The 25585-nt window shown below is 46.7% G+C and overlaps 1 protein-coding gene across 1 annotated transcript in view; it reads left to right on the top strand.

Moving 5' to 3' along the window:
• Positions 1 to 1472: 1472 nt before the first annotated feature.
• The window catches only part of PLEKHH1 (pleckstrin homology, MyTH4 and FERM domain containing H1), a 44499-nt gene continuing 20386 nt past the window's right edge, over positions 1473 to 25585 (top strand). The window contains exons 1-6 of the mRNA XM_089906274.1: positions 1473 to 3699; positions 15444 to 15506; positions 16425 to 16574; positions 20504 to 20587; positions 23984 to 24065; positions 24189 to 24910. Of these exons, the coding sequence (XP_089762400.1) occupies positions 3268 to 3699; positions 15444 to 15506; positions 16425 to 16574; positions 20504 to 20587; positions 23984 to 24065; positions 24189 to 24910 (1533 nt within the window). The 5' untranslated portion in view covers positions 1473 to 3267. The remainder of the gene's footprint in view (positions 3700 to 15443; positions 15507 to 16424; positions 16575 to 20503; positions 20588 to 23983; positions 24066 to 24188; positions 24911 to 25585) is intronic.

A 25585-nucleotide genomic window follows, 5' to 3' on the forward strand; every position in this document is an offset into this window, starting at 1 on the left:
TTTCCAAAGTCCCTGGAGATTTTGATAATTTGGGTTTCCGCTCTCCCAGTGGAATCTGAGCTGCAGTTTTAACAATCAATAAGAGGGAATTAACATTCACCAAACTTTTTTTTAACAACACAAAAGGATTGAGTTTCCCCTGCCCTTCGGTTTTACTTGGGTGCTTTTACTGCTAATTCTTAGCCCAGGGCTAGGTTGCAAGACTCCAAGGTCCTACCTTCGGATCTGCCACTTTTTTTTTTTTTTTAATTATGCAGGGAAAGTAAAATCCCCTTAAAGGACAAAGAAAACCAAACATGAAGCCTCCGGGCCTTCTGTGGAGGCCCCACAAGGTTCTGTTGTGTCTTTTCAGCTGTGATCTTAGCTCAGAGAAGGTCATGTTTTGTTTTCATCTTTTGTCTTCCTGCCCGTTCCAGTTGGTCCCAGTCTTTTGAGGTGGGGATTGCTGGGAGGTCACAATGTCGGATTGTTTGGGATGACAGTTCCGGGAGAGCAGGGCTGACTGAGGTCATGTGTCCAGTGTTCTGAGCAGCCCAGAACCGAAAGACTCCATCACCTGACCCGTCAGTGGTTTAATTGTTGGGCCTTTCTCTACGGGTCTACTGACCCTGTTTTTTAAACAAAAAGTCAGGACACATGATAAATGTCTGTGCTTATGGAGGTTAAAGCGTCAGAATATTTGAGACCAGGGTACCCTGGGAAATCTGGGGTGTAGGTTCGCCTTAGTGCCAAGGATCCTGAGAGACCCTATAAAATATTTCATTCTTAACAGTCCGCCCGACTCATTGTGAAATCAACATTGTTTGCAGTTTCTGGATGGGAAAGGAGCACAGTAGCTAAAAACAGGCATTTTGGAATGAGAATACCAGCCCTACTACTTACCAGCTACAGAACTCTCTGTCCCTCTGTGTCCTCACCTGAGAGTTTGGACTAGTGCCCACTCCTCGTCTCGTGGGTTCTCTTGAAAATTAAAGAGGCCACACGTGCCTGGCATATAGTAAGGACTCAATAAATAATAGCTGTTTGTTGCGGATAATGGGAGAATGATATTGTAAAAGTCAGATGTGGGATGAGAAGCAATATTGGTGGTTAACCTATCAAGGACAGGCTCACTGATGCTCCAGGGTAATTTCAGTGACATACAGGAGGTGGCTGGGTTTTCTGAAGCCATGTGGCTCCTGAAGAAGGGAAAGGAGATTTTTTTTAAATGACAATTTTTTTAACCTTTCTTTTTCTTTATTTAAGTATAGCTGATTTACAGTGTTGTGCTGATTTCTTCTGTACAGCAAAGTGACTCAGTTATACATACATATACATTCTTTTTTTTACATTCTTTTCCATTATGGCTTATCCCAGGATATTGGATATAGTTCCCTGTGCTATACAGTAGGACCTTGTTGTTTATCCATTCTAAATGTAATAGTTTGCCTCTACTAACCTCAAACTCCCAGTCCATCCCTCCCTCCCTCCCTCCCTCCCTCCCCCCTGGCAACCACAAGTCTGTTCTCTAGTGACAAATTTTTATTATGGGAAATTCTAGGCATATACTCAAGTAGAGAGACCAGTACACACATAACCCAGCTTCAAAAATTATCAACATTTTCACAAATCTTACTGCATGTATCTCCTTCCACTCCAGCTCCTCCCCTCCTACGGTGAAGTGTTTTAAAGCAAACCGGAGGCATTATATCATTTCACCTGTAAGCCATATGTATCTCTAACAGATGACATTAAAAAATACTATCAAGACTCCCTGCTTCCACTGCAGGGGGCACGGGTTTGATCCCTGGTCGGGAAACTAAGATCCCACATGCTGCACGGAGCAGCCAAAAACATAAAAATTTAAAAAGTTAAAAATAATAGGGCTTCCCTGGTGGCGCAGTTGTTGAGAATCTGCCTGCCAATGCCGGGGACATGGGTTCGAGCCCCGGTCTGGGAAGATCCACATGCTGCGGAGCAACTAGGCCCGTGAGCCACAACTACTGAGCCTGCGCATCTGGAGCCTGTGTTCCACAACAAGAGAGGCCGCGACAGTGAGAGGCCCACGCACCGCGATGAAGAGTGGACCCCGCTCGCCGCAACTAGAGAAAGCCCTCGCACAGAAACGAAGACCCAACACAGCCAAAAATAAATACCTAAATTAACTTAAAAAAATAAATAAATACATACATACATAAATAATAGGGACTTCCCTGGCGGTCCAGTGGTTAAGATTCCATGCTCCCAATGCAGGGGGCATGGGTTCGATCCCTGGTCGGGGAACTAAGATTCTGTATGGCCCATGGCGTGGGCAAAAAAAAATTTTTTAATAAATAAATTTTTTTAAAATTATAAATAAATAAATAAAAATAAAAAATATATTACCAATCTAGAAAATTAACAATTATTCTTTAAAATCACCTGATAGTAGGAAGACCATATGTCCTGGTTTGGGACAGACCAAATTTATGCTTGTTGCCAAACATAATTATTAATAGCACCCTGGAAGGGGGATTTAAAAAGTCCTGGTGGTGGATGTGTCTTCCGGCCCTTCTCTGCTTTGTTCCCCCTCTGTGCCTGTGTCTCCCTTCTCATACACACTCATACATCCTTCTTCATTTTCTCATCCCCGACCCAGGTTTTTTTTCTCTAAAATATGTTCAGGAGACATCTGGGTAAATTCCCCTGCCTGGAAATATTATAGGTGTCTCCTTGGCTTGTTCTGAATTTGTCTAAAGTGTTTTCTAAAGACTTGTGGTTTTCTCCAGAGGCTACAGCAAAATATCTACCAATTTTCTGATTTGCATTTTATAACTTAAAGGAAAGAGTGAGAATCCGTTCCAAAACAGGATGATTTGATGACAATATATGAAATCCCAACTAAATAGAAAGTTGTCAAGGAAATTTGAAGCATTACATTTTCGTTCCATTTTTTCCCATCTAAAATTTGTATAGTTGTAAAGAATCAGTACTCACCTGGGAACCAGGGTTCTGCCTCCAGTTAGCCACGTGATCATGGATGAATCTGTTACCCACTTTAAGCCTGCCCTAAACACCCTCCCCCCAGCATAGTCCACTCCGTTTCTCTCCTTCCATTTATCTGCATATTGATTAGCAATTGCGACTACACTGTAATTTTGCAATTAGACTTTACTAAGAGTTCTTCAAAAAGACAAGGGGACCTCTCTCATTTCCCTTTGCATCTCCAGTGCCTAGAACAGTGTCTGGCACATAGATGTTTGTTGAATGAATACATTTTTGTTAAATGGATAGTTGAATGAAAAACAAATGAGCCTTACTTTTCACTTCTGTAACAATGAGACTAGGTTCTCCTTGTGGTTTCTTGGGTTTTGTGATTTCCTGAGGTTGCGCAGCTACCTTCTGATGGAACGGGACATGCTGAGCTCAGAGAGCTGGCCATGGGACAGAGGGAGAGCCAGGCTCACTTACCTTCCCCCGCCCTGTTTCCTCTGTCCTCCTTTGGTCTCCTCCTCCTTTCCGCAGAGAACTCTTCCTCACACACTTACTTATCTTTTCCCCTCTCTGTGTCCTGGCCCTCAGGGCTCCCTGGAATCTCCAGAAGTTGCTTCCATCATGGCAGAACTCAAGGTGGAGACCCGGACCAGTGTGGACTGGCAGAAGCGCTGCCTGGCCCTGGAAAGCCAGCTATTCCGGTTCCGCCTGCAGGCCAGCAAGATAAGGGAGCTGTTGGCCGACAAAGTGAGTCCTGGAGAGCAGGCAGCCTCTAATGTCCCTGCAGAGGTCACTGTCAGAGAGGGAGAGTTGGGGAAAGCCAACTTTCTTTTTCTTTTTTTTCTGAGCGGTTTGATTGATTGGTTGATAGATTGAAATATATTTGACATATAACATTGTGTAATTCAAGGTGTACATGTTAATTCGATCCATTTATATATTTTAATATGATTGCCATTGTAGCAGTAATTAGCACGTCTATCATATTCCATAATTATCATTTCTTTTTAGTGGTTGGAGTAATTAAGTTCCAGTCTCTTAGCAAGTTTGATGATTGTAGTACAATATTGTTGTCTGTATTCACTATACTGTACATTAGATCTCCAGGGCTTATTTATTCTCTGTTGCAGGAAGGTGAACTTTTAATAAGGTGCTTTCCATTCTTGTAAAATGAAACCCAAGGTAGTTTGTTTTTTCAAAGACCAAATTCTAAGCAGTTGACCAATCTGTCATCTTGCATCCTTTCCTGCTCTGCTTCTCCATATGACACACCAGAGAAATGATACAGATCTTCATGGTCGTGCATCATCTCTTGAGTCACGTGTACCTACAGTGGAGGTTCTATTATTCCCCTAACATTTCTTCCTCAATGTGGGGAAGGAAGATATTTTAGGAGAGAAGAATGGATATCCCCACCCTGCTGCTCACCCTCTATTAAGATTATGAGCTGTGGAAGGCAGGCTGGTTTCTGGTGACAATGATACAGACTTTGGAGCCAGACCTGCCTGGCTCTGCCACTTCCTAGCTACGTGACAGTGGGCAAGTCCCTTCATTTCTCAGGCAGGGACACACATGTCTACCTTTTGGAATTATTTTGAGAATTGTATCAGATGACATATATAAAGGTTCTGGCATAGAATCGGTTTTAAATGGGAATAGTTATTACCTTTACAGGTTTGGGTGGGCTGGGCTGGGAAACTGACCATTATTCATAATGTTTCCATGGGAAGATACATTCTAAACGGCTGTTTTCAGAGGCATTTTGGAGCATAACCCATCTAGAAAGTGGCAACCTACACTAAAATATATATATCTTAATTGAATCAACCATTCTGTCTATAGTTTTGTTTACAGTAGCCATCTGCTAGTAAACCCTTCTTTCCTAGTACAAAAGTAAAATTCAGTCCGCCTCTAAGTAATGCCAAAGTCTTGATGAATAAAGCCTGCATAAATGACCTGTTTTCTTGACAACCCCACAACCTGGAGTCCAAGAAGACCAGTCATTGACATCACCTCTGCCCTTCCACTGCTGAGGGGAGTGGCCCTAGACTAGCTTGGACTAGAATTCATGAACCTTGGGTGTGCTGGCATTGCTGTCTCCTAGTTCAGGCTTTGCAGACTGGAGACTGGCAGGGTTCCTTTGGGTGTGGTTCAGGTACTGCTAGTAGAATTCAGCCACCTCGGGGAAAGGGAAATAAACCTTAGACACTGGTGTGGTCCTGGGTCCCCCTATGCCAGAAAGCTAGAGTGCTGGTTAACCATGTATGTTCCTGGGCCCCACCCCAGTCCTCCTGATGCAAGTCTTGTGCTGCTAATTATCTGTATGTTTCAGAAGCGCCCAGAAGTTGGTCTTGTACACTATCAAATTTGAGAACTTTGTCTTGTATATGGAATTGGAGGTGTGCGAGGGAAGGAAGGGATAAGAAGGGATTGATTCAGCCAGCTAGTCTAAAGCACCTCTCAGAGCCAGGAGACTTCTGTTTCTAGTAACAACCTAAAAATGACCACCATGAGACACCTACTCATACTAGATTAAATATTTAAAATATCCTTCTAAGTGAAGAGCTGTGTACTAAAAAATGAGAGGAATCCTCAGGGGGCAAAATGAAGAGGAAAGACCAGAGTGGAACTCAACACTGGCAGCTGAGTTGGGACGGGTGAGTGTGACCTCCCTTTAGTAACGCAACTGTCAAGGTTGAGATTTAACATCTGTGGAGACAGAGATGAGGTCTGGCCAGTTGGAGGCTGGAGCTGAAATTGAAACTTCCCAGGTAAAGTCAGGACTATCAAAGGAGTTTACACGAAATAAAAAGGTGCACAAGGAGAAGAAAATCACCCCCCAGCACAGGGAGATGACAGAACAGCTTCTCATACTTAGCCAAGGCTCTGGGCAGAAAAAAGAAAAATAAAGAAAATGAAAATTGTTCCCCGAGAGCCTGATGACGTTAGGGGTTTAACATGAGAATTTATACTATCTGTGTGGATTAGGAACATGAAGTTCTGGGCCAGTGATAACCCCAGAGACCTTGTAGAAGCAGACACAGAACCTCTTCTGGAGGAACAAGACCTCAGCCCTGGTTACACAGGATCCCCACAGGGAAAAATAACGTCCTTAGTGAAGATGAATATATGATCCACAATGACTAAATACTTGGGAGAATAACCCACAGTGAGTGAGAGTCCTCGTATGCAACAAACAACCGGACTCGATCACCACAAGAATTTCTAATAATAGAACCGTTGGCAACACACTAAATCAATTCATTCAGAACTATTGAAAGGAATTCCCTGGCGATCCAGCGGTTAGGACTCTGTGTTTTCACTGCCGAGGGCCTGGGTTCAATCCCTGTCGGGGAACTAAGATCCTGCAAGCTGCGTGGTATGCCCCACCCCACCAAAAAAAAACTATTGAAGACATAATAAAGTAATTGAAAATATAAGACAAGAACAAGACACCATCCAAAAAGATGAGAAAAAGAACCAAATAGAACTGCCAGAAATGAAAAATGTTTGCAATGAAATTAAGTGTTCAGTGGATAGATTAATGTCAGATTAGGCACCACGTGAGACAGACTTCACGAACAGAAAGACCTGAGGGCAGCATAGAGAGATGAAGACACAGGCTGAGATGTGGTTGCCAGAATGACAGTATCCTTATGGAGATTCCAGAAGTGGAGAAGAAAGTGAAAGAGAGGCATGATTCAAAGAGATAATGGCTTTAAAGTTTCCAAACTTGGTGAAAGACTTAAAGCCTCAGATTTAGGAAGCAGGATAAGACCAAGCAGTATATATGTTTAAAAAATCCATTCCTTTTCATGTAACATTCCAGACGTAAGCAATCTAGCTCTGGGGGGAGGTCTGCTACATGTTTGAAGGTGGTTCACCCTCATGTCCACATTCCAGCTCCTTCCCTTTGATAGCACAGGCCAAAGGTTGCCTTCATTCCTTCTACTCACATCCCACTGGCCACTTATTCATGTGGTTATACCAGGCTGCAGGAAAGATTGGAAAGTGTAGTCTTTATTCTGGATAACGATATGCTCTGTTAAAAGTCAGAGTTTGTGTGAAAGAGCAGTGGAGAACAGAACGTGGGGAACAAATAGCAGTCTTTAAGTCTAGATTTTAAGTCTAGAATAATAGAGATAACAAATAGAAATAGAGCATATAACTTTCAAATCAGGAGAGCTGCTACTGGAAATGGAATAAAGTCTATTAAATCCAGGTGAGGAAGAGAGAAAGGAGTATAGGAAAAAAGTAGTAAATACGAAGCACAAAATGCAATGGTAGCAATAAATCCAAACACAACGTTTTAAACCAACTATACTTCAATTTAAAAAAAAAAGAAAGAATCCAAATATTATTGGTCATAAATAGACCTATACAAGAATGTCCTTTGCAGCAATGATGCATGAAAAATTGGAAACACTCTAAATGTCTATCAATGGGGGATGGGTAACCATGTTGAGTGTATTTGTACGATGGAATAGTACATTGCAGTTAAAAATGAGTCAAGTAAAGCTACATGTATAAGGTCAATAAATCTCAAAAACCAACATTGAACAAAAAAGATCAGAAGGATATATAGAGAGAACAATACAGTTTATATAAAGTTTTAAAACCTGCACAAAACAGTACTCTCTGTTGTTTAGGGGTGTATACAAATGAGGCAAAAATGTAAACACAGCCAAGCATAGGGTAAGTACACTTGGAAGGAGAGGGGTAACATTGGAGAGAGGTACACTGGAGGCTTCACGTGTCTGTTGTGGTCCATTTCTTAGGAAGAGCAGAAGCAGAGATGACAAAAATTAAGATTTGACCAAGATGAATGGTGGATACATGTTTTAAAAAAAATATTCTCTGCATGTTTCTGTTGGCCTGAAATATTTCATGATAGAAAAATGTTTTTAAATGCCTTCCTCCTCTATTCCCCAGGGGCCTCAAACACATTATAAACAAACACCTTCTTCTTCCACAGCCCCTTGGGTCTGGGTAGGTTGAACTTCTATAATATCGGCCCCTTCTTCTCTTCCAGACTGTATTTGCTCACCATCAAAGTAACCAGAATGCCCTCCCATAACAATGTTGGGGGCTCAGAGCGTGACTTGGGTAAAGAAAGGAGAAGTGTATAGACACAGGGCAGAAGAGCCTGGCGGTGTGGGAGGGGAGAGAAAGAAATCTTGACTAGGAATCATGGGCTGGGAGACTTAAGTAGGGAAGAGGGCTGGGACTTTAGCCCGACACTGGACCTCTTGGCAGGAAACCTTAAGGCCGTAAACACCATGTTTCTCAATGTGAGGGCTGTGCCTGTCACCTGCTGTCATCCCCAAACCAGTAGGCCAGGTTCAACAATTCATTAGAGGTTTTCCCCAATACGTCAAGGTAACTTTCAGGTCACAGGAAGAGATGACCCAGGTTTCTCAGCAGAGCTCCTGCCGGGGCCAGGCCCTGGTCCCCGTCTCTGTTGCTGCTCCCAGAACTTCCTAGTTAGTCATCATCAGTACCCACCTGCACCCAGGTGAGCCGGGTCAGCTGGGTCCCTCTGGGCAGCCCCCGCCCTCGCCTGTCCCCTCCACCTCTGCCGTTCCGCACAGCCCGCCCGGCCGCCCGTGGAGATTGCATTACCTGGATGACGGATGGCCACTCACTCGCTGCAGGCGGTCGTATAGGGCAGGCCAAGCCTGTGTGTTTCCCAGGGGCCCGGCCCTGCCTGGGATCAGGTACTGCACACTGGCCACTAAGGCTTGGAAGCAAGCCCTCCTCCTTCCCCACCGCACAGTCTGCTCGTACCTGACTCCCTCTTGCGGAATTGCCATTCGAGACAGGATAATCCCTCACCCAAGGGTGAGAGAGGGCAGGAAGGATGAGGAGAAGAGGCAGCCCTAGACCTTGCTTCCGCTGGGACACCTGTCACGGTCTGACGTGCCCTTGCCCGGGCCGCCCGTTCCGAAGCCAGGTGAGCTGTGGGTCACTTTCCATCCAGCACAGAAGTTGAGGGAATGGCTCATGTCTTAGAGCTCACATCTTGTCTGCTCTTGGGAACCGTTTCCCCAGCGCTCTTCTTGGTTGAAGAAGTCACAGAGGTAGTCAGATCAATCTAAAAACTGATGCTCTTCTACGAGCTGGATATTAAAAGTCCCTTGGACTTTGTTCATTCTTGCTAAACTTGTGCCTCAGTTTTCCCATCAGAAAAGTGGGAGTATACTGTCTATCCTCAAAAGAGCTTTGTATCATGATGAATACATGGCATCAATATTAGGACTAAAACAAGTTTAAAATTTTTGATTTATTTACTCCCTCTCTGCTTCCAAAAGGGATTTGAGTGGATCTATTAAAGAGAAGACATTACATAATAAAACATCCGTCATTTTTGAGCTTGAATAGTTTTCACTGAGGCACGTCTTCCCAAAGCCTGTTCCGGTGGGACTGTGTGCACTTCCTCTTTTTCTAGAATCCCTTACTAGTTTCTCCAACCAATGTTTTGAAATACAGTAACTCAGTTTTATATTTATATACCAAAAATTTGTACTTCAGGACTTTTTTTTGAGTGTATAAATGGTTCAGTTCAGTCACTTAAACAAAGGAACAATGACTATTGCTTCTCCCCGCTCTGACCACGGATTATACAGAGGCGGTGATTCAGTTTAGACACCAGCTTCACAACGTGCTGATAGAACACAAGGCCCAGAAAAACATATCCTTAAATACCTCAGAATTTGTGAAAAGGCCAGGTACTATAAAAGGAGAATACTAGGGCTGTCATGACTAGTTGGAAATAAAATCTGCATAAAGTCATCACAGAATCAGCCTTAGAAGATCTCCTTGCTGATGGATCCGATTTGCTTTGGGAGTAGATGCCTTCTAGAACTTTTATTCACTGTGTATGAGTGCATACGTATGTGTGTGTAGAGAAATTTTTTTATTCTCCTAACCCCCATTTTTAATAAGACCCACTATAGTATTTCTCAGGAACCATAGTCTTGCTAGAGCTTTGTACTCCTATAAAGCCATTCGAGAAGGATCCTGTGCCAATAGGGGCTCTGCCCTGGGATGCTTGCTTTGTGTTCAGCAGCCAATCTAGTGTTTTTCAGAGTGTGGTCTGTAGACCACCTGCATCAGGATCACCTGGGATATTCTTTTCAAGCACATTCCTGGGTCCATGCCTCAGACCTGCTAAATAAAAACCTCTATAGTCAAGGCCCAGGAATCTGTAACAAGCTCCATGTGAATCCTTATGCCCCTGAGGGTGTGAAATCTACTGCCACGAACTCTTGCCCTGGCCATGTCCCTGGGCTCATTCACCTGTCCTTCTAGTGGACGCCTTGAGCCCTTTGAGCCTCAGAGGGGGTTCTGGGTGGGGGGGGGGTGGGGAGCAGTGGACCCACAGACAAGACTTGGAGTCCTTTCTTTCCTGCCTCTTCTGCACTCAGACAGCAGGGCGGCCCCCCAGTTTTATCTTGGGAATGAGCATATGATTTCAATTGAACAAAAGATTTGATACTAAAAAAACAAAAAGTTGAGAATCATTGTCTTTGATTACAACAGAGTTAGAACCATTTAACAGCTAAAACTGTGGGTTGCAGTCTCAAAGGCCTGCAGGTAACTAAACTTACATGAGTGAGGATTCGGGGCAGTGTGCTACAGCCTGAGGAGGAAGCCAGGTATTGCCATGAGAAAAGGTAATCCTAGTGTGTCCAGATCTCCTGAGTTTTCAGGAGAAGCTGGAAATCGGGGATTGCATGTGGAATCTGGGTTTTCACGGGACGTGAGATTTGGATGTGACGGGCACGGTGGCTAAGAGTATAATAGACTCCGGAGCCAGTCCTCCTGAGTTTGAATCCCGGCTCCGCCTCCTAGCTGTGTGACGTTAGGCAAGTTACCTAACCCCTCTGTGTCAGTTTCCTTATCTGTACAACAGGGATAATAATAGGACCTGCCTTCTAGGATTGCGTTGAAGATTAAATGAGTTGATACACCTAAAGTGCTTTAACCAGTGCTGGACACATAGCAAGTGGCCTTGTTTAGTTATATCTGTGTCGCCTCAATGCCCGCAGCACTGTAGGTCTTACGTGATGCTCTGTAGGCTAATAGTTGGCAACCTCTGACTTAAAGCCATTCTTTCTGTAGATGGATCATAAGTAGGATGGCCGGGTAATTTATCATCTAAACCAGGACACTTTGGAGAGAGAAAAGAAGGCTCTATTACTAATTATTCTGGATGACAGGTAACCACTGGACTTTCCCAGGCAAGCTGACCCTGATCCTAAGTGCCATCTTTGTATATGAAAATCCAACAAGTGGCTTATAGCTGTGAACTGCTCAGTTAGTGCCAAGTTGTACACGTGAGCTTGACATGAGGCATCTCCTGTGATCTTCACAGCAGTCCTAGGAGGTAGATACTAGGAGGTGGTGAGGAAACTGAGGCAAAGAGAGGTTAAGAATTTATCTAAAGCCACACTGTGGTGGAGCCAGTCGGGCTCCAGAGCCTTAGACTTACCTGTACCATTCTCTCCAACCGGTGCAAAGCAGTGGTAAGGATGTTGAACCCTTTTCAGAGGGATAGCTGAGACGCAGCCTGGCGTGGCTCTGGGTTCAGACCACCACTCAGCACGCAGGTCTGTGCTGGGAGCGCAAGAGGGTGCCTGCTGCCTTTGGGGCCAGTATTTCACAGCGTCACCGAGTGTAACAAGGAGCTGTGGACATGGGGATTAAATACCAGGTTGGTGCCCAGTGCATTTCATCAGATCGCTGCAGCCTATTCTAGGGTGGCTTACGAGTCTCAGGTTAAGTCGCAGCTGGTGAAAGTAGATCCTGCCTAAAAGTCAGCTGCCCAAACCTGACACTGCCTTGGCTGATGTCTCAGCCAGACCCACAAACTAAAAGGATAGCTGAGGACACGGTCCTAGGGAACCCTCTGAAAGGAGAAACAGAACCCAAATAAGGGGGACCTGCGAGTAGCTCAGCTTTTCAGAGGTCCAGGTGTGGCCCTCTAAGTGAGCATAAGGAATGATCTGCCATCATGAGAAGTGTTGATGCTGGGGTTAAAAGAAGAGTTTGAAAACCCCAAACATGATATTCCGGCATAGACACCCCTGGGAGTGTTCCAGTGGCAATGAAGAAAATGTGTTTTCATAAAAACAGAGGGAAACATGATGTTAAAGATATTCTCTTCAAACAAGGATGGCAGGATGTTGGTAATTGTTGGAGCACAGTGATGGATACATAGATGGTCATTGTACTCTTCTCTTTTAAAAAGCTTCCAGATGTTCCAAATAGTTTTAATGTTCAGAAATTCGCTTTAGAGAAAAGAGAATACTCTAGCATAAAGGTGAATACAGAACGCTTTGAGTCTCCAGTGTCCTTGCCCGGAAGATAAGAATGGCTGGAGGGTCGGCAGCAAGGAGGACCAGGTGTCTGTTGGGCCAAGACTGGGAGGAGACCCTAGGCTCCGAGGGGCGCCTTTCCATCTGCTTCGCTGATAGTATACCTTAAAATATGTCTAATATTAAGATCTTGGGGGCGTAAAATACTCACCATGTTGTCAGTGACAGAGTGATTTCTGCCTCTGACCAGTGTTATTGATCACTCTTGACACAAATGGAAGTGCCCAAGTGGGAGGTAGGACTCAAATACATTCTATTCATCCCTCTACCTCGGTTTCTCCATCTGTAAAGTCACGAATATGAATGATCGTTTCCTATGGAAATCATATGTGTTCTGAGCTACAGAGCAGATGTCAGATCTAAATGAAGGTTAATCTCTAACAAGGACCTACTGTAGAGCACAGGGAACTCTGCACAATGTTCTGTGGCAGCCTGGATGGGAGGGGAGTTTGGGGGAGAATGGATACCTCTGTATGTACGGCTGAGTTGCTTTGCTGTGCACCTGAAACTATCACAGCATTGTTAATCGGCTATACCCCAAAATAAAATAAAAAGTTAAAAATAAGTAAATTAATGAAGGTTAATCTAGGAAACTTGTCAAGAATCCAAAGCCTTCCCATTCAGTATTTCATTGTATTCTTAAAAATTAAATGCTCCCAGTAATTGTATTAGTTAGGGGTGTTTCTGATGAGGGCAGAGACACCAGCTCTGGCCAGCTTAAGCAAACAGGGAATTTATTAGGAGGAGCCTGGGACATCTCAGAGGACTGAAGAACCTATCTAATAATCAGGACTTGGTAAAGTTTGTGCACATTCTCTGGTGCAGCCCCCTGGCTCTCATCTCTGGCCTCTTTTTTTTTTGCAGTACACGGGCCTCTCACTGTTGTGGCCTCTCCCATTGTGGAGCACAGGCTCCGGACGCGCAGGCTCAGCGGCCATGGCTCACGGGCCCAGCCGTTCCGCGGCATGTGGGATCTTCCCGGACCAGGGCACGCACCCGTGTCCCCTGCATCGGCAGGCGGACTCTCAACCACTGCGCCACCAGGGAAGCCCTATCTCTGGCCTCTTAATCCCACATTTCAGATTCCTGGGGAGAGAGAACCTGATTCGCTCCTGGGGGGAGAGAGTCGAGTCTGGTGCCCAAGGGGGAAGGGTTATATAGTACTAACCTGGTCATGGGTTATGTGTCAACCACTCCCCCCAGCCCCGCCACCAAGTAGAATTTTTTTTTGTGCTAGGAAGCCACCCCTATAACCATAATATTGGTTTATTCTATGCTGTTACCTCCCCCATAGCTACAAAGGGCCAAGGACTGTGTGATCTTGGAAAGGCCGTCTGGCTGTAATTGACGTCTGAGTCTGGCCAGAACCAACCCACTCTCTCAGGCTTGAGTCAAGAGGTTCCACCATGGGGCTTCCCTGGTGGCTCAGTAGTTGAGAGTCTGCCTGCCGATGCAGGAGACACTGGTTCGTGCCCCGGTCCGGGAAGATCCCACATGCTGCGGAGCGGCTGGGCCCGTGAGCCATGGCCGCTGAGCCTGCGCGTCCGGAGCCTGTGCTCCGCAGTGGGAGAGGCCACAACAGTGAGAGGCCTGCATACCGCAAAAAAGCCTGAGTACAGGAATGCCTGTCAAAGATGGTCCTGTCTATTGGGAGCCCAGGGGGCATTTTTGTCACATGGGTTGTAAATCTTGAGTTTTATTTGGGATCCTCAGTCCTTTCAGAGGGACTGTGTACTGAAAACATCTGTCTCTCCCCAACCCCAAGGAGGAAAAAAACGGATGAGGGAAGGCAGCCCTGAGAACAGAGTTTCCCCAGGTTCTCAAACATGAACTGCTCCCGGGTAACCCTCCTTTCACTGTCCAGCACCAGGCTGGAGGGCTCCTTCTCTTTCATCTTTTAATCAAGGAGGGAAAGCAGCATTTCAGCTGAGCAGATGAGAGGTTGGGAAAGAGAAAAAATTAATTGCTCAGTTCACTGGTAAATATCAAGCCAGGGTCCAGGCCAAAGGGAGAGGTTGAGTAGCCAGAGAAAAGGCCAAATCTGCAGAGATAAGGTGGGCGAGGGCTGGACTGGATCTTGGCAAGCAAGGCCTGTACAGCCTCACGGAGGACAAGGCTGGGAGTTTATGCCTCTAGTGTATTTTTCCTGCATACCTGTTGCCCTGGGGCAAGGCAGGGCGGGGAAGGAAGCAGTTGCCTGACTAGGCTGTGGCCCATGGCGTTTGGTAGGAGAGTGGAATGTATGACTCTGCCCTGCTTCCGCAGGACTTTTGTGTGATGGTGTAAGGTTTTGGCAGTGCACTCTGAGCCCTGACCGGGGGAGGGTGGGAGCTGAAATCCAGCTCACACTTCACTCAACGGGCTGTGAGCTCACGAAGCTGCAGAGATGCCGTGTGGGCCGTGGGCTGGTGAGCTGCTCCTTAGGCTTCACCTTAGATCTGGTCCCTGATGAGGCTCTGTGTATGAGAACATTGGTCCCTTTCCTTGGGCCAGTTGGCATATGATTCCAGACTGGTAGCTAGATAGAATTTTTTTTTTAATGTGCTTAAGATTAAAGAAGTCAAATAAGGTGATACCTGTGAATGCCATTTGCATCAGAGGCATCCTTGAAAGAAGGGGAGGAAGTATTTGTCCCCAGCTAGGGAGCCATTCTGGAGGAGGAAGGAATATCCGACATGATGGGGGCTCACATGGGAGCACGTTCCATGCCAGGCACGTGGCAGGGCACTGCCTGCAGTCCAGTGCTGAGAGGAGAGAGAGGTCTGGGAGAGGAGCCTGAAAACAAGAGTGAGGGTGAGGATGCCTCAGGAAGAATGATGGTGGTACTGCCCCCCCTCCCCTGGTGCCCCACACAGGGAGAAAGACCTAGGCTTTTCCTCACTCAGCAGAGAGGACAGCAGCTCTAGGCTCTTCACCTGCCCAAGAAATTCAGGATAAGGGAGCCGAGGGCTGCCATGGCAATCTTTACCCTGACATCCTTGAGCCCCTCGAGATGGGCAGTTTGAGCCCGGCCTGCGTGTAGCATCTGCACAATTCACATGCATTGCCTTGATGCCATGTTCACAGTAGGGACACTACACCTAGATCTCCCCTTCCTCTCTGGTTGAGCAGATGCAGGAGCTGGAGCAGAGGCTGCTGGAGGCAGAGCAGAGAGCAGAGGACGCGGAGACCCAGGTAACCGGGGAGGGGATGGCAGGAGTGTGCAGCAGAAATGACAATTGGCCTTTCCTGACCCTTTCCATGGACACACATGGACACGTCACACCGATAAGCTTCTTACAGGGACGAGGAAAGCCAGCAGTCATGTGTTAGACCTTCTGAACAAATGAAGGTGCCTGGGGCTTTCTGTGGGCATGAAGGAATCTTCGGGTAAGGGTCAGTGCAGTGAGCAGGTGAGTGGCTTAGTTCAAATAGGCTAGGTTATGCTGAGTAACCAATGAAGTCTGACGTGTCTGCAGTTTATCACATTTAGTTCTCACTCATGGTACCTCTCCATTGAGGGTTAGCCAGGGATTCTGCTTCGCACGGTGATTCAGGGGTCCAAGGTAATGGAGCTGCCCATCTTCCAGCGGAACCAGCTAGAACATGCAGCCTCCTTGGTTGCCATGGCAGGGAAAGAGAGCTGGATCCTTGTGCGCCAGCTCTTAAATACTTCAGCCCAGAAATGACTGAGTCATTCCACTCAGGCCCATTGGCTGCAGTGAATTCCATGACCATCTAACTCCAAGAGGGCTGGAAAGTATCGGGAAGTTCACGGACATTCAGTGGGCAGCATATGTCTCTGCCACAGTGAAGCTGGAGCATCTCCTCTCCAGGGCTGTTTGACCTGCCCAGCTTGTCCCTACTGGGGTCCCCAGAGTTAGATGGCCCTACACCCTGCTATTCCTTCCTTGTCAATTCCTTCTTTTGCCCAGATGAGGCTTAATAAGTGGTCATTGAATTAATTGGCCCCAACTGCCCTGGGTACGGGCTCTGCCTGAGAGTCACAGATTGGGGTATCAGGAAGCATCCCATCCCATCCCATCCCATCCCATGCTGGAGGCCACTTCACACACCGTACCCCAACCCTATGAGACGATTGGTACTTTTCAGGTGGGTGTGATGGAAGAGAAGGTGAAATTGTCCAATCTGAAGAATATGGGCTCAGCAGGCAGCCTGCACCGGAAGTACCAAGAATTGCTGAATGCCATGCAGGGCAAAGACGAACTCATTGGCCGGCTGGAGGCACAGTTGGAGAAGCAGGTAAGTGCCAGTGCCCCCCTGCAGCGCCTGCACCAGCTGCCCACGGCTCCTTGAGCAGAGCCCCTCTGCTTGGGCCGCCGGTGGTGGGGACTCTCTCCCTCACGAGACTGTTCTTTCTCGTGGAGATGTATTGGAAGGTGCGTGAAGAGCCAGGCAGGGGATGTGGTGGGAAAGGGACCTTGGAGGCTGACTCATCTGGGTTGAACCCCCCTTTAGCACCAGTGAGCAAATTACTTAAGTCGCTGATTCTCATTTTACGCATCTGTAAAATGGGGGTTATAGTACGTCATAGGGCTGTCGGCAGAATGAACTCAGGGAACCTGGGTACAGTATCAGACCTGAGGTCGGTGTTTGGTAAGGAGAGCTTTTCCTTTTCCACGCTGGTCTTGTGCCCTGCCAACCTGTGGGACACGTAGTAGCAGAGCAGCACAGAGCTGGACCATCAGCCTTGGTCAACTGCTCAGCCAAAGTTTCTCAATGAACCTGAGTAGACAGAGACCAAAGTTGCCACCTCCTCTGAAAAGCGCACAGAAGCCCAGGAGAGGCCACTGCCCAGTATTCCAGCCACAGTCAGCATCTTTGTTCTGGAGAGGACATCTGGAACACCCCCCTGCCAGTCCCCTAGGCCCAGCTTCCCCTTCACGATCCCATTAACTTCATCCTAATTCTGTCCCTTCCCTCTGCCATTGGGCTTACCTACCGAGCTTTTCCCTGGTGCCAGAGCTCCATTGTTTCCAACAGAAAACCTCACAGCATGGCCAACTTGCAATTTTCCACATGTGTACTCTCCATGGAGGTCCCAGCTAATCCTGCTGGTGCCTTCCCACTATCATAGGCACATTCGTAATCATTCATCAACAGTCACTGAACATTTCCTTTGTGGGACGTACCTCCCACAATGTGTGGGGCACCATGTGTTCCTGAAAAATCATGGGAAAATATCAGTAGAATGTTGACACATGGAATCTCTCATCAATTTCCTATTGATTTTATTTTATTTCTAATTTATTTATTTTTATTTTTGGCTGCATTGAGTCTTCATTGCTGCACGTGGGCTTCCTCTAGTTGCAGCGAGCGGGGGCTACCCTTTGTTGTGGTGTGTGGGCTTCTCATTGCGGTGGCTTCACTTGTTGCAGAGCACGGACTCTAGACGTTCGGGCTCAGTAGTTGTGGCTCGCGGGCTCTAGAGCACAGGCTCAGCCATTGCGGTGCACAGGCTTAGTTGCTCCGTGGCATGTGGGATCTTCCTGGACCAGGGCTCGAACCCGTGTTGCCTGCATTGGCAGGCAGATTCTTAACCACTGCGCCACCAGGGAAGCCCTCCCATTGATTTTAGATAACTATCTTCTCTGTTAAGTGGTTCATAGTTAGAAGTGGCAGCACCTGGGAATTGGTGGGCAAAATGATTCCTGCTAAAGCTTACTTAGGTCAGGAAAAAAAATCATTTTACAATAATAATAGGAGAGAGAAGAGAGAGAATGCTGTTTTGCAAGTCAGTAGACCTGGTTTTAGCCCCAGCCGTGGCACAAACTGACAGAGGCAAGTCATTTCACCCTCTGGGCCTCAGTTTCCACAGCCACATAAATATCAGGGTATCAAACTAGGTCAGGGGTCAGCAGACTGTTTTTGCCAAGGTCCAGGTAGTAAATATTTTTGTATTTGCAGGCCACGTGGTCTCTGTTGCAGCTAGCCAACTCTGCTGCTGTAGCCTGGAAGTGGCCTTAGACAATACAGAAATGAATGGGCAGGGCTATTCAGGGAGGGACCAGGTGGAAGGCTGGATTTGGCCTGTGGCCCGTCCGCAAACCCCTAGATAACCTTACCGGTTCGCCAGCTCTCAAATACTGAGTCAGACATTTCCATATGCCCATCTCATTTCCACAGACTCCCTTGTTTGGAGCTTATGTCCACCATCTTACAACGTCGAGGCAGTTTTTCCCTAGAAGTGTAACCAAAGTCGTTACTGCTGGTCTCTAAACAACTGAGAGTACACCAGTTGTCTCCATGCTTTTTATTTATTTATTTTTAAACAAATTTATTTATTTATTTATGGCTGCCTTGGGTCTTTGCTGCTGCGGGCAGGCTTTCTCTAGTTGCAGCGAGTGGGGGCTACTCTTTGTTGCGGTGCACAGGCTTCTCATCGTGGTGGCCTCTCCTGTTGCGGAGCACGGGCTCTAGGTGCACAGGCTTCAGTAGTTGTGGCATGCAGGCTCAATAGTTGTGGCTTGCAGGCTCTAGAGTACAGGCTCAGTAGTTGCGGTGCACAGGCGTAGTTGCTCCACGGCATGTGGGATCTTCCTGGACCAGGGCTGGAACCCATGTCCCCTGCATTGGCAGGCGGATTCTTAACCACTGTGCCACCAGCAAAGTCCCTCCATGCTTTTTAGAGCAGGGAACTAGTACTCGTTCTAGAACTTGTTGATTACCTGTGCCTCAGGCACTGTGCGGTGCACTTCCTGTCCCTTCATCCTCAAGATGGTCCAGAGGGGAGATGTATCTTTGCCCATTTTAGAGATGCCATCACCAGAGGCTGATGTGGCCTTCCCAGTGCCCCACAGCAAATAAGCCTCAGAGGCAGAGCCAAATCCCCAAAGCCTGTATTTTCTTCCCTCCTAGGCTGCTATTCTTCAGATACAAACCTTGCTTTTGAGTCATTTTACAGCGGTCACTCGGTATCCACAGGGGATTGGTTCCAGGACACCCCGCAGATACCAAGATCCGTGGATGCTCAGGTCCATTATATAAAAGGACATAGGACAGTCAGCCCTCCATATCCGCAGAATTAGGTCCGTGGTTGGTGGAATCTGCAGATGCCGAACCCACCAATAGGGAGGGCCGACTGTGCTTCACCCTGTTATATCAATATAATGAACTTGAGCATCTGCAGATCTTGGTATCTGCTGGGCGTCCTGAAACCAATACCCCTGTAGATACCGAGGGATCACTGTATACTGTTGATTGTTTTGAGGGAATTGTACTCATGTGCTAACTTACCTTTATTTTTTATTTTTTAACTGTAAAGGTAATACATGCTTATAGTAAAAAAATACAGAAAGACCAAAAGGGTATAAAATGACATTTTTCCTCCGTCCCCATCCTTCATTTTCATCCCTCACCACTAACCACTGTTCATTGTGACCACTTCCTGTGTATCAGAGCAGTGTTCCATTTTCATTTTGTTTATTTAGCCAAGCCCTTATTTGTGGACTCTTAGGTTATTTCCAGTTTTGAGTTTTTTGTTTTTGTTGCTTTATCAAATAATAATGCAATTAATGATTCCTAAGCAGTGGGTTTGTTAGATCAGTGGTATGGACATTTAAAATGTTGACAAATATTATCAAGTTTTTCCCCAAAAAGCCTTTGCCAATTTGTATGAGGTGGGCTGTTTTCCAACACCCTTGACAATTTAGGGTTATATCAAACTTTTAAATTGTGTTAGTCTGGTAGAGGAAAATGATGTGTCACTTTTATTTGCATTTTAAAAATAATAATAAAGATTGCACAGCTTTTCATGGGTTTCTTTCCCTTTATTTGCTGTTGATTTCCTATTTATATCTTTTGCATATATTTATTGGTTTGTTCATTTCAAATTATCCCTTTTGTATGTAAGTCATTTGTGTTGCAAAACATCTCCCAGTTGGTCTTTTCATTTTGTTTAAGGGCATTTTTTTTTTGGTCATATAGTAATTTATAGAGATGATATAGATTTATTAGTCTTTTCTTTCTTGGCTATTTGGGATTTGTATTATGCTTAGGAAGGCCTTTCCCACTTTAAGAATATTTTCTAAGAATTCATAAATGAATGTATTTTTTCCTATCGGCCGACCTCCATCCAGTCCCTTAATATTTATTCTCAGGGCCTCCCACCTCCAATTATTCACTAAAACGGTGACCACCGTGATGAACTAAAGGCCCTCTCTCTCTTGCAGAAGAAGATGAGAGCTGAGGAAGCAAAAATCGTTCAAGAAAAAGCTGCAAAGATCAAGGAATGGGTGACACTGAAGTTAGCAGAGGTGAGTGAGAGCTTATCTTGGGAAGCCTGCGAGGGACCTGCGTGCGGTTGCTCCTGTCCCTTCATGTTTTTCTGCCTCTACCTGTTTATGGGGCCTTGCCTGCTTTTCATTTTGTTAACCGCTTGTCTCTCATTCAGCTTAAACGCTGAGACACTTCACTTCACTTTTCCCTTCCTGTTGTCAGAGTTGGGTTTCCCTAGAGCTCCTGGTTTGCTTTGTGTCTGGGGAGAAGGAATGAGTCTCACTTCTGAGGAGTCCCATCAGTTTCCTTCTGAGAAGCACACACAGTCCTTACCGTCCACCCTCTGTCCTCTCCATTCTTTTTAACTTTTTTTTTTTTTTGGTGCTCAAATATACATAAAATATACCATTTGAGCTGTTTTTGAAGTGTACAATGCAGTGGCATTAAGTACATTCACAGTGTTGTGTACCTATCACCACTACCTCCAAAACTTTGCCCGCCCCAAACAAACTCCATCCCCATTAAACACTAACTCCCCATTGTCCCTCCCCCCAGTCCCTGGTAACCTCTATTCCACTTTCCACCTCTGTCCATCCGTTTTCATAGCTCATCACTTGGGGCAGCTTTATTTAGGAAACTCAGGACTAGTAGCTACAGCGCTGCCAGCAAAAAAACAAAAAACGACCTCCTTCTAAACAGAAGGAAGGGGAATTGAAGTTTGGAGAAGGGTGAACACTCACTCCTGACACAAGTGGCTCACACCTGCAGGGGGTAGCGGCTCATTTTGCCTCCTGTCCTTTCTGTGGACACACATCTCAGGTCACCTGCTAGCCTACAAGCCCTTGGGGACAGAGCTGATGCCTATAACCTGCATCTTCCACAGCCCTGATCTCCTGCTAAAAGCTCAATGAAAGTGTGTTGGCTTTCCAATGAGAATGGGTACTAGACAGCCTATTAACAGGACCTGGCATATCGGCTGGAGACAATGGAAGAACAGTTTTTTTTTGTTTTTTGTTTTTGTTTGTTTTGCGGTACACGGGCCTCTCACTGTTGTGGCCTCTCCCGTTGCGGAGCACAAGCTCCGGACACGCAGGCTCAGTGGCCATGACTCACAGACCCCGCCGCTCCGCGGCATGTGGGATCTTCCTGGACCGGGGCACGAACCCATGTCCCCTGCATTGGCAGGCGGACTCTCAACCACTGCGCCACCAGGGAAGCCCTTTTTTATTTTATTTAATTTATTTTTTTATTTTTTATTTTTATTTTTTTTTAAGAACAGTTATTTTTTGCTCCTAGGTGAATAAGAGGTCAAAGTTACTTTTATCAAAGGTTGAAACAAGAAAAAAAAGTATGTTTTGTCGGGGAAGATAATGAGGAATTAAGGGCCTGTGGATTATGACTTAGTGAAATGATATGGTGAGAATAAAACATCAAACAATGAAAAATCTGGGTCCTAGAGCCCAGGATAAATTCATTAGAATAATTGGAAAAGAAGAATGTAATTAACCAGTATTTGTTAAACGCTTGCAATGCATCAAGTTCTAAGGCAGGCATTTTAAACATAGATACTGATTTACTCTCAATGACAACTTTGTGGAATGATTACTGCCATCTTCAATTTATCAGTTAGTAAACTGAGACAAAAAAAAAAAATACAAGCAAGTTGCTACTGTGATAAAAGTAATTTTTATAGGTTGTATATTGTTCCTGACTCCTTTCCAGTAGAAGGATAATATATCCCTGCCCCTTGCCGTAAGATTTGCTATGCCTCCCTGAGGAAGGAATATGCTTCTGCAGATCATGGACTTTATGCTTGTTTATATGACTCGATCTAGACATATATGTAAGCTATATTCAATTAGAAACTTCAAGAACAATCACATGGGGACTTCCCTGGTGGCACCATAGTTAAGAATCCACCTGCCAACATGGAGACTTCCCTGGTGGCACCACAGTTAAGAATCCACCTGCCAATGCAGGGGACACGGGTTTGAGCCCTAGTCCAGGAAGATCCGATCCCACATGCCACGGAGCAACTAAGCCCGTGTGCCACAACTACTGAGCCTGTGCGCCTAGAGCCTGTGCTCCACAACGAGAGAAGCCACCACAATGAGAAGCCTACGCACCCCAAGGAAGAGTAGCTCTCGCTTACTGCAACTAGAGAAAGCCTGTGCACAGCAACGAAGACCAAATGCAGCCAAAGAAGGAAAAAGAAGTTTAAAAAAAAGAAAAGAACAATCACATGAATTTATTATTGTCCTTTTCCTTTTTCCAGGAGATAGGGTTTTCTCCTTCATCCTGGATCCAGTATAAATAAAGCGTGTGAAACTGAGTAGAATACATATGATATAAAATATAAGCAAGGAAATAAAATTTTTGTGTTATAAACAACAACAAAAAGAAGTGTGTTGGCTTTCATTTCAAAGAAAATGCAGCCACCCTGAGGCTGGATCTCATGGATAGGATGTTGAGCAGAAGAAGCCAGATACAGAAGTACATCTTGAATAATTCCATCTATATAAAGTCCTAATGGGCACAACTACACTAATGTGTGTAGGGTGCATACTTAGATGGTAAAACACAGAAAGCAAGGAAATGAATCTCATAGACTCAGAAGAGTTGTCGCCTTAGTGGGGAGGCAGATCACGTGATTGGGAAAGGACAAGTCCGGGATGTATGGAGTGTTGGCAAATTCCTCTTTCTTAACCTGGGTGGCGGTCACATGAGTAATCATTTCAGAATCATTTGTTAAGCTGTTCATTGGTGTAGAATGCAGTTTTTTGTGTGTTATATTTCACCATTTTTTTAAAAGGTTAAAGATACATAGAAAAGCAGGACTTCCCTGGTGGCACAGTGGTTAAGAACCCACCTTCCAATGCAGGGGACACGGGTTCGAGCCCTGATCCGGGAAGATCGCATGTGCCGCGGAGCAACTAAGCCCGTGCACCACAACTACTGAGGCTGCACTCTAGAGCCTGTGAGCCACAACTACTGAGCCCACATGCCACAACTACTGAAGCCTGCGTGTCTAGAGCCCATGCTCCACAACAAGAGAAGCCACTGCAATGAGAAGCCCATGCACCGCAACAAAGAGTAGCCCCTGTTCACCACAACTAGAGAAAGCCCGTGGGCAGCAACGAAGACCCAATGTAGCCAAAAATAAATAAATAAAATTTATTAAAATAAACCCCCAAAAACCTAGAAAAGAAAGCACAGGGGCCGCCAAATGGAATTCTTTCCCATCTACAACCAGGTAGCGCAGAGAGAAGGAGGAGGTCAGGGCTCCCAGGAGAGTCGGCAGTGGATTGGGGGGCACCACGGGTTCTTTTGTGTAGATTTGATCTTTAAGAAGGATTTTAATCTTATTTTGAATTATATGTCTGAATGTGTAGGCTGAGTATTTATTCTCAATCTTCACTTTTCTTTTTGTCTAGCTTGAGATGGAGAATCAGCACCTGAAAACCTGTAATCAGCACCTGGTGGAGCAGGTGGGAGCCCTTCAACGTGCACTAGAAGGTGAGCGGGCCAGCACGTGCGGGAGTTGGGGGAGTGGGGTGTGTGTGTGTCTGTGTGTGTGTGCGTGTGCGTGGGGCTGAATTGAGGGAGCTCTTAACATGCCTATTTTTGTCCCAACCACAGCTCTTCAGATGGCACCTTCGGGGAAGCTGCTGGTGGCCCCCCAGGGAACCAAAGAGCAGGATTCTGTCCCTGCAGGACCAGGAGCCCAGCCAGTGGGGCAGGACGGTGGTGCTCAGGCCCAGGGTGCCCTGAAGGCAGCTATGCCCGTACCTTCTCCAGGTGCTCTGCAGAGCAAGGACTCTGTTCCTAAAGCAGGAAGCCCCTTGGAGGATTGTAGTTCCAGTATGGTCCACCCTGGAGAAACATCAGAGGCCAAGACCCTTCCACTTCATCTGGGAGGACAGGGCTCTCCTGACCAGCTGTGCCTGAAGCCTTGCACCCCCAGGCATGGTTTGGCTTCCTGGGGTGAAGGCCTGGTCACTGCTCAGGGAGGGACGCTCCCCAGGACGAAGACCTCTGCCAGGGAAGGTGGCCCCGGCTGCAGCCTGACTCTGCCGAAGGTGCGGGCTCCCAGCACCCACCGGGACAGCATCGAGCTGGCCAAGCGGCACCACAGCCAGCCCCAGGCGGGCCCTGCGCACTTCGACCATGTGGTGAGCATTGAGATTGGGACACTCTCAGCCCTCCACTCCTCCAGCCTTCCCAAGGTGGAGGCTGGACCTGAGCTCCGGGAGGAACCGGAGAAGATGGAGATGGACGAGCAACCCCCAGCGGGGAAGATGGAGGAAGTGGATTTGGGGAACAAACCACCTACACCCCCCCTGCACCGGTTTCCATCCTGGGTAAGAGGCCCCCTGGGGACAGGACAGAGGGGCCGGGCTGATGGTGCGAACGCTGTGGGGCACAGCCATGTGCTGAGCGTGGGACGAGGCTGTCACCCTCACCCCCTCTGGGCGGTGGGTACCCCGGGGCCTGTCCAGACTACTCCGCCCATAAGGGGTGGAGCCAGGATTTCCGATTGGACGGCGGCCGGCTGTTTCCTGAGCAGGCGCTCACCGCGGGCCACAGCCAAGCTGGGTGCTCGGTGCCCATTCCCTCGTGTAGTCTTCCTGACTCTCCGTGGAGGTACAGTGTGGTGGCTAAGAGCACGGGTCCCAGGGTCAAACCAGGAGGTCCCAAGATCAAACTGTGTGAGCCGGGGCAAGCTGCTAAACCTCTGTGCCTCAGTTTCCGTCTCTGTAAAATGGGGATAATAGTACCTGCTTTAGAGGGTTGCCCTGGGGATTGAGTGTGTTAATGCGTATTTGGTGAGTAGTTGCAGCCGCGGCTCACAGTACGTGGAGAGGCTGTTGGAAACGGCAAGGGCCAGGCCAGGGTGGAACACTTTCAGAATCATCCCTCCTCTTGTTCCTTGTTGCCTTGTAAATCCAGATGCTCTGACATCCTAAAGCAGAGGCAGGCAGTGAGGGAGCATTCGGCAAGGGACGTGGCAAGAGGGCTCAGGTCCTTCCCGTCCC

This window comes from Delphinapterus leucas, chromosome 2 (genome assembly GCF_059928025.1).
Source record: "Delphinapterus leucas isolate spDelLeu-1000000601 "Yukka" chromosome 2, BTC_Dleu_Yukka2, whole genome shotgun sequence".
NCBI classification, from domain to species: Eukaryota; Metazoa; Chordata; class Mammalia; order Artiodactyla; family Monodontidae; genus Delphinapterus; species Delphinapterus leucas.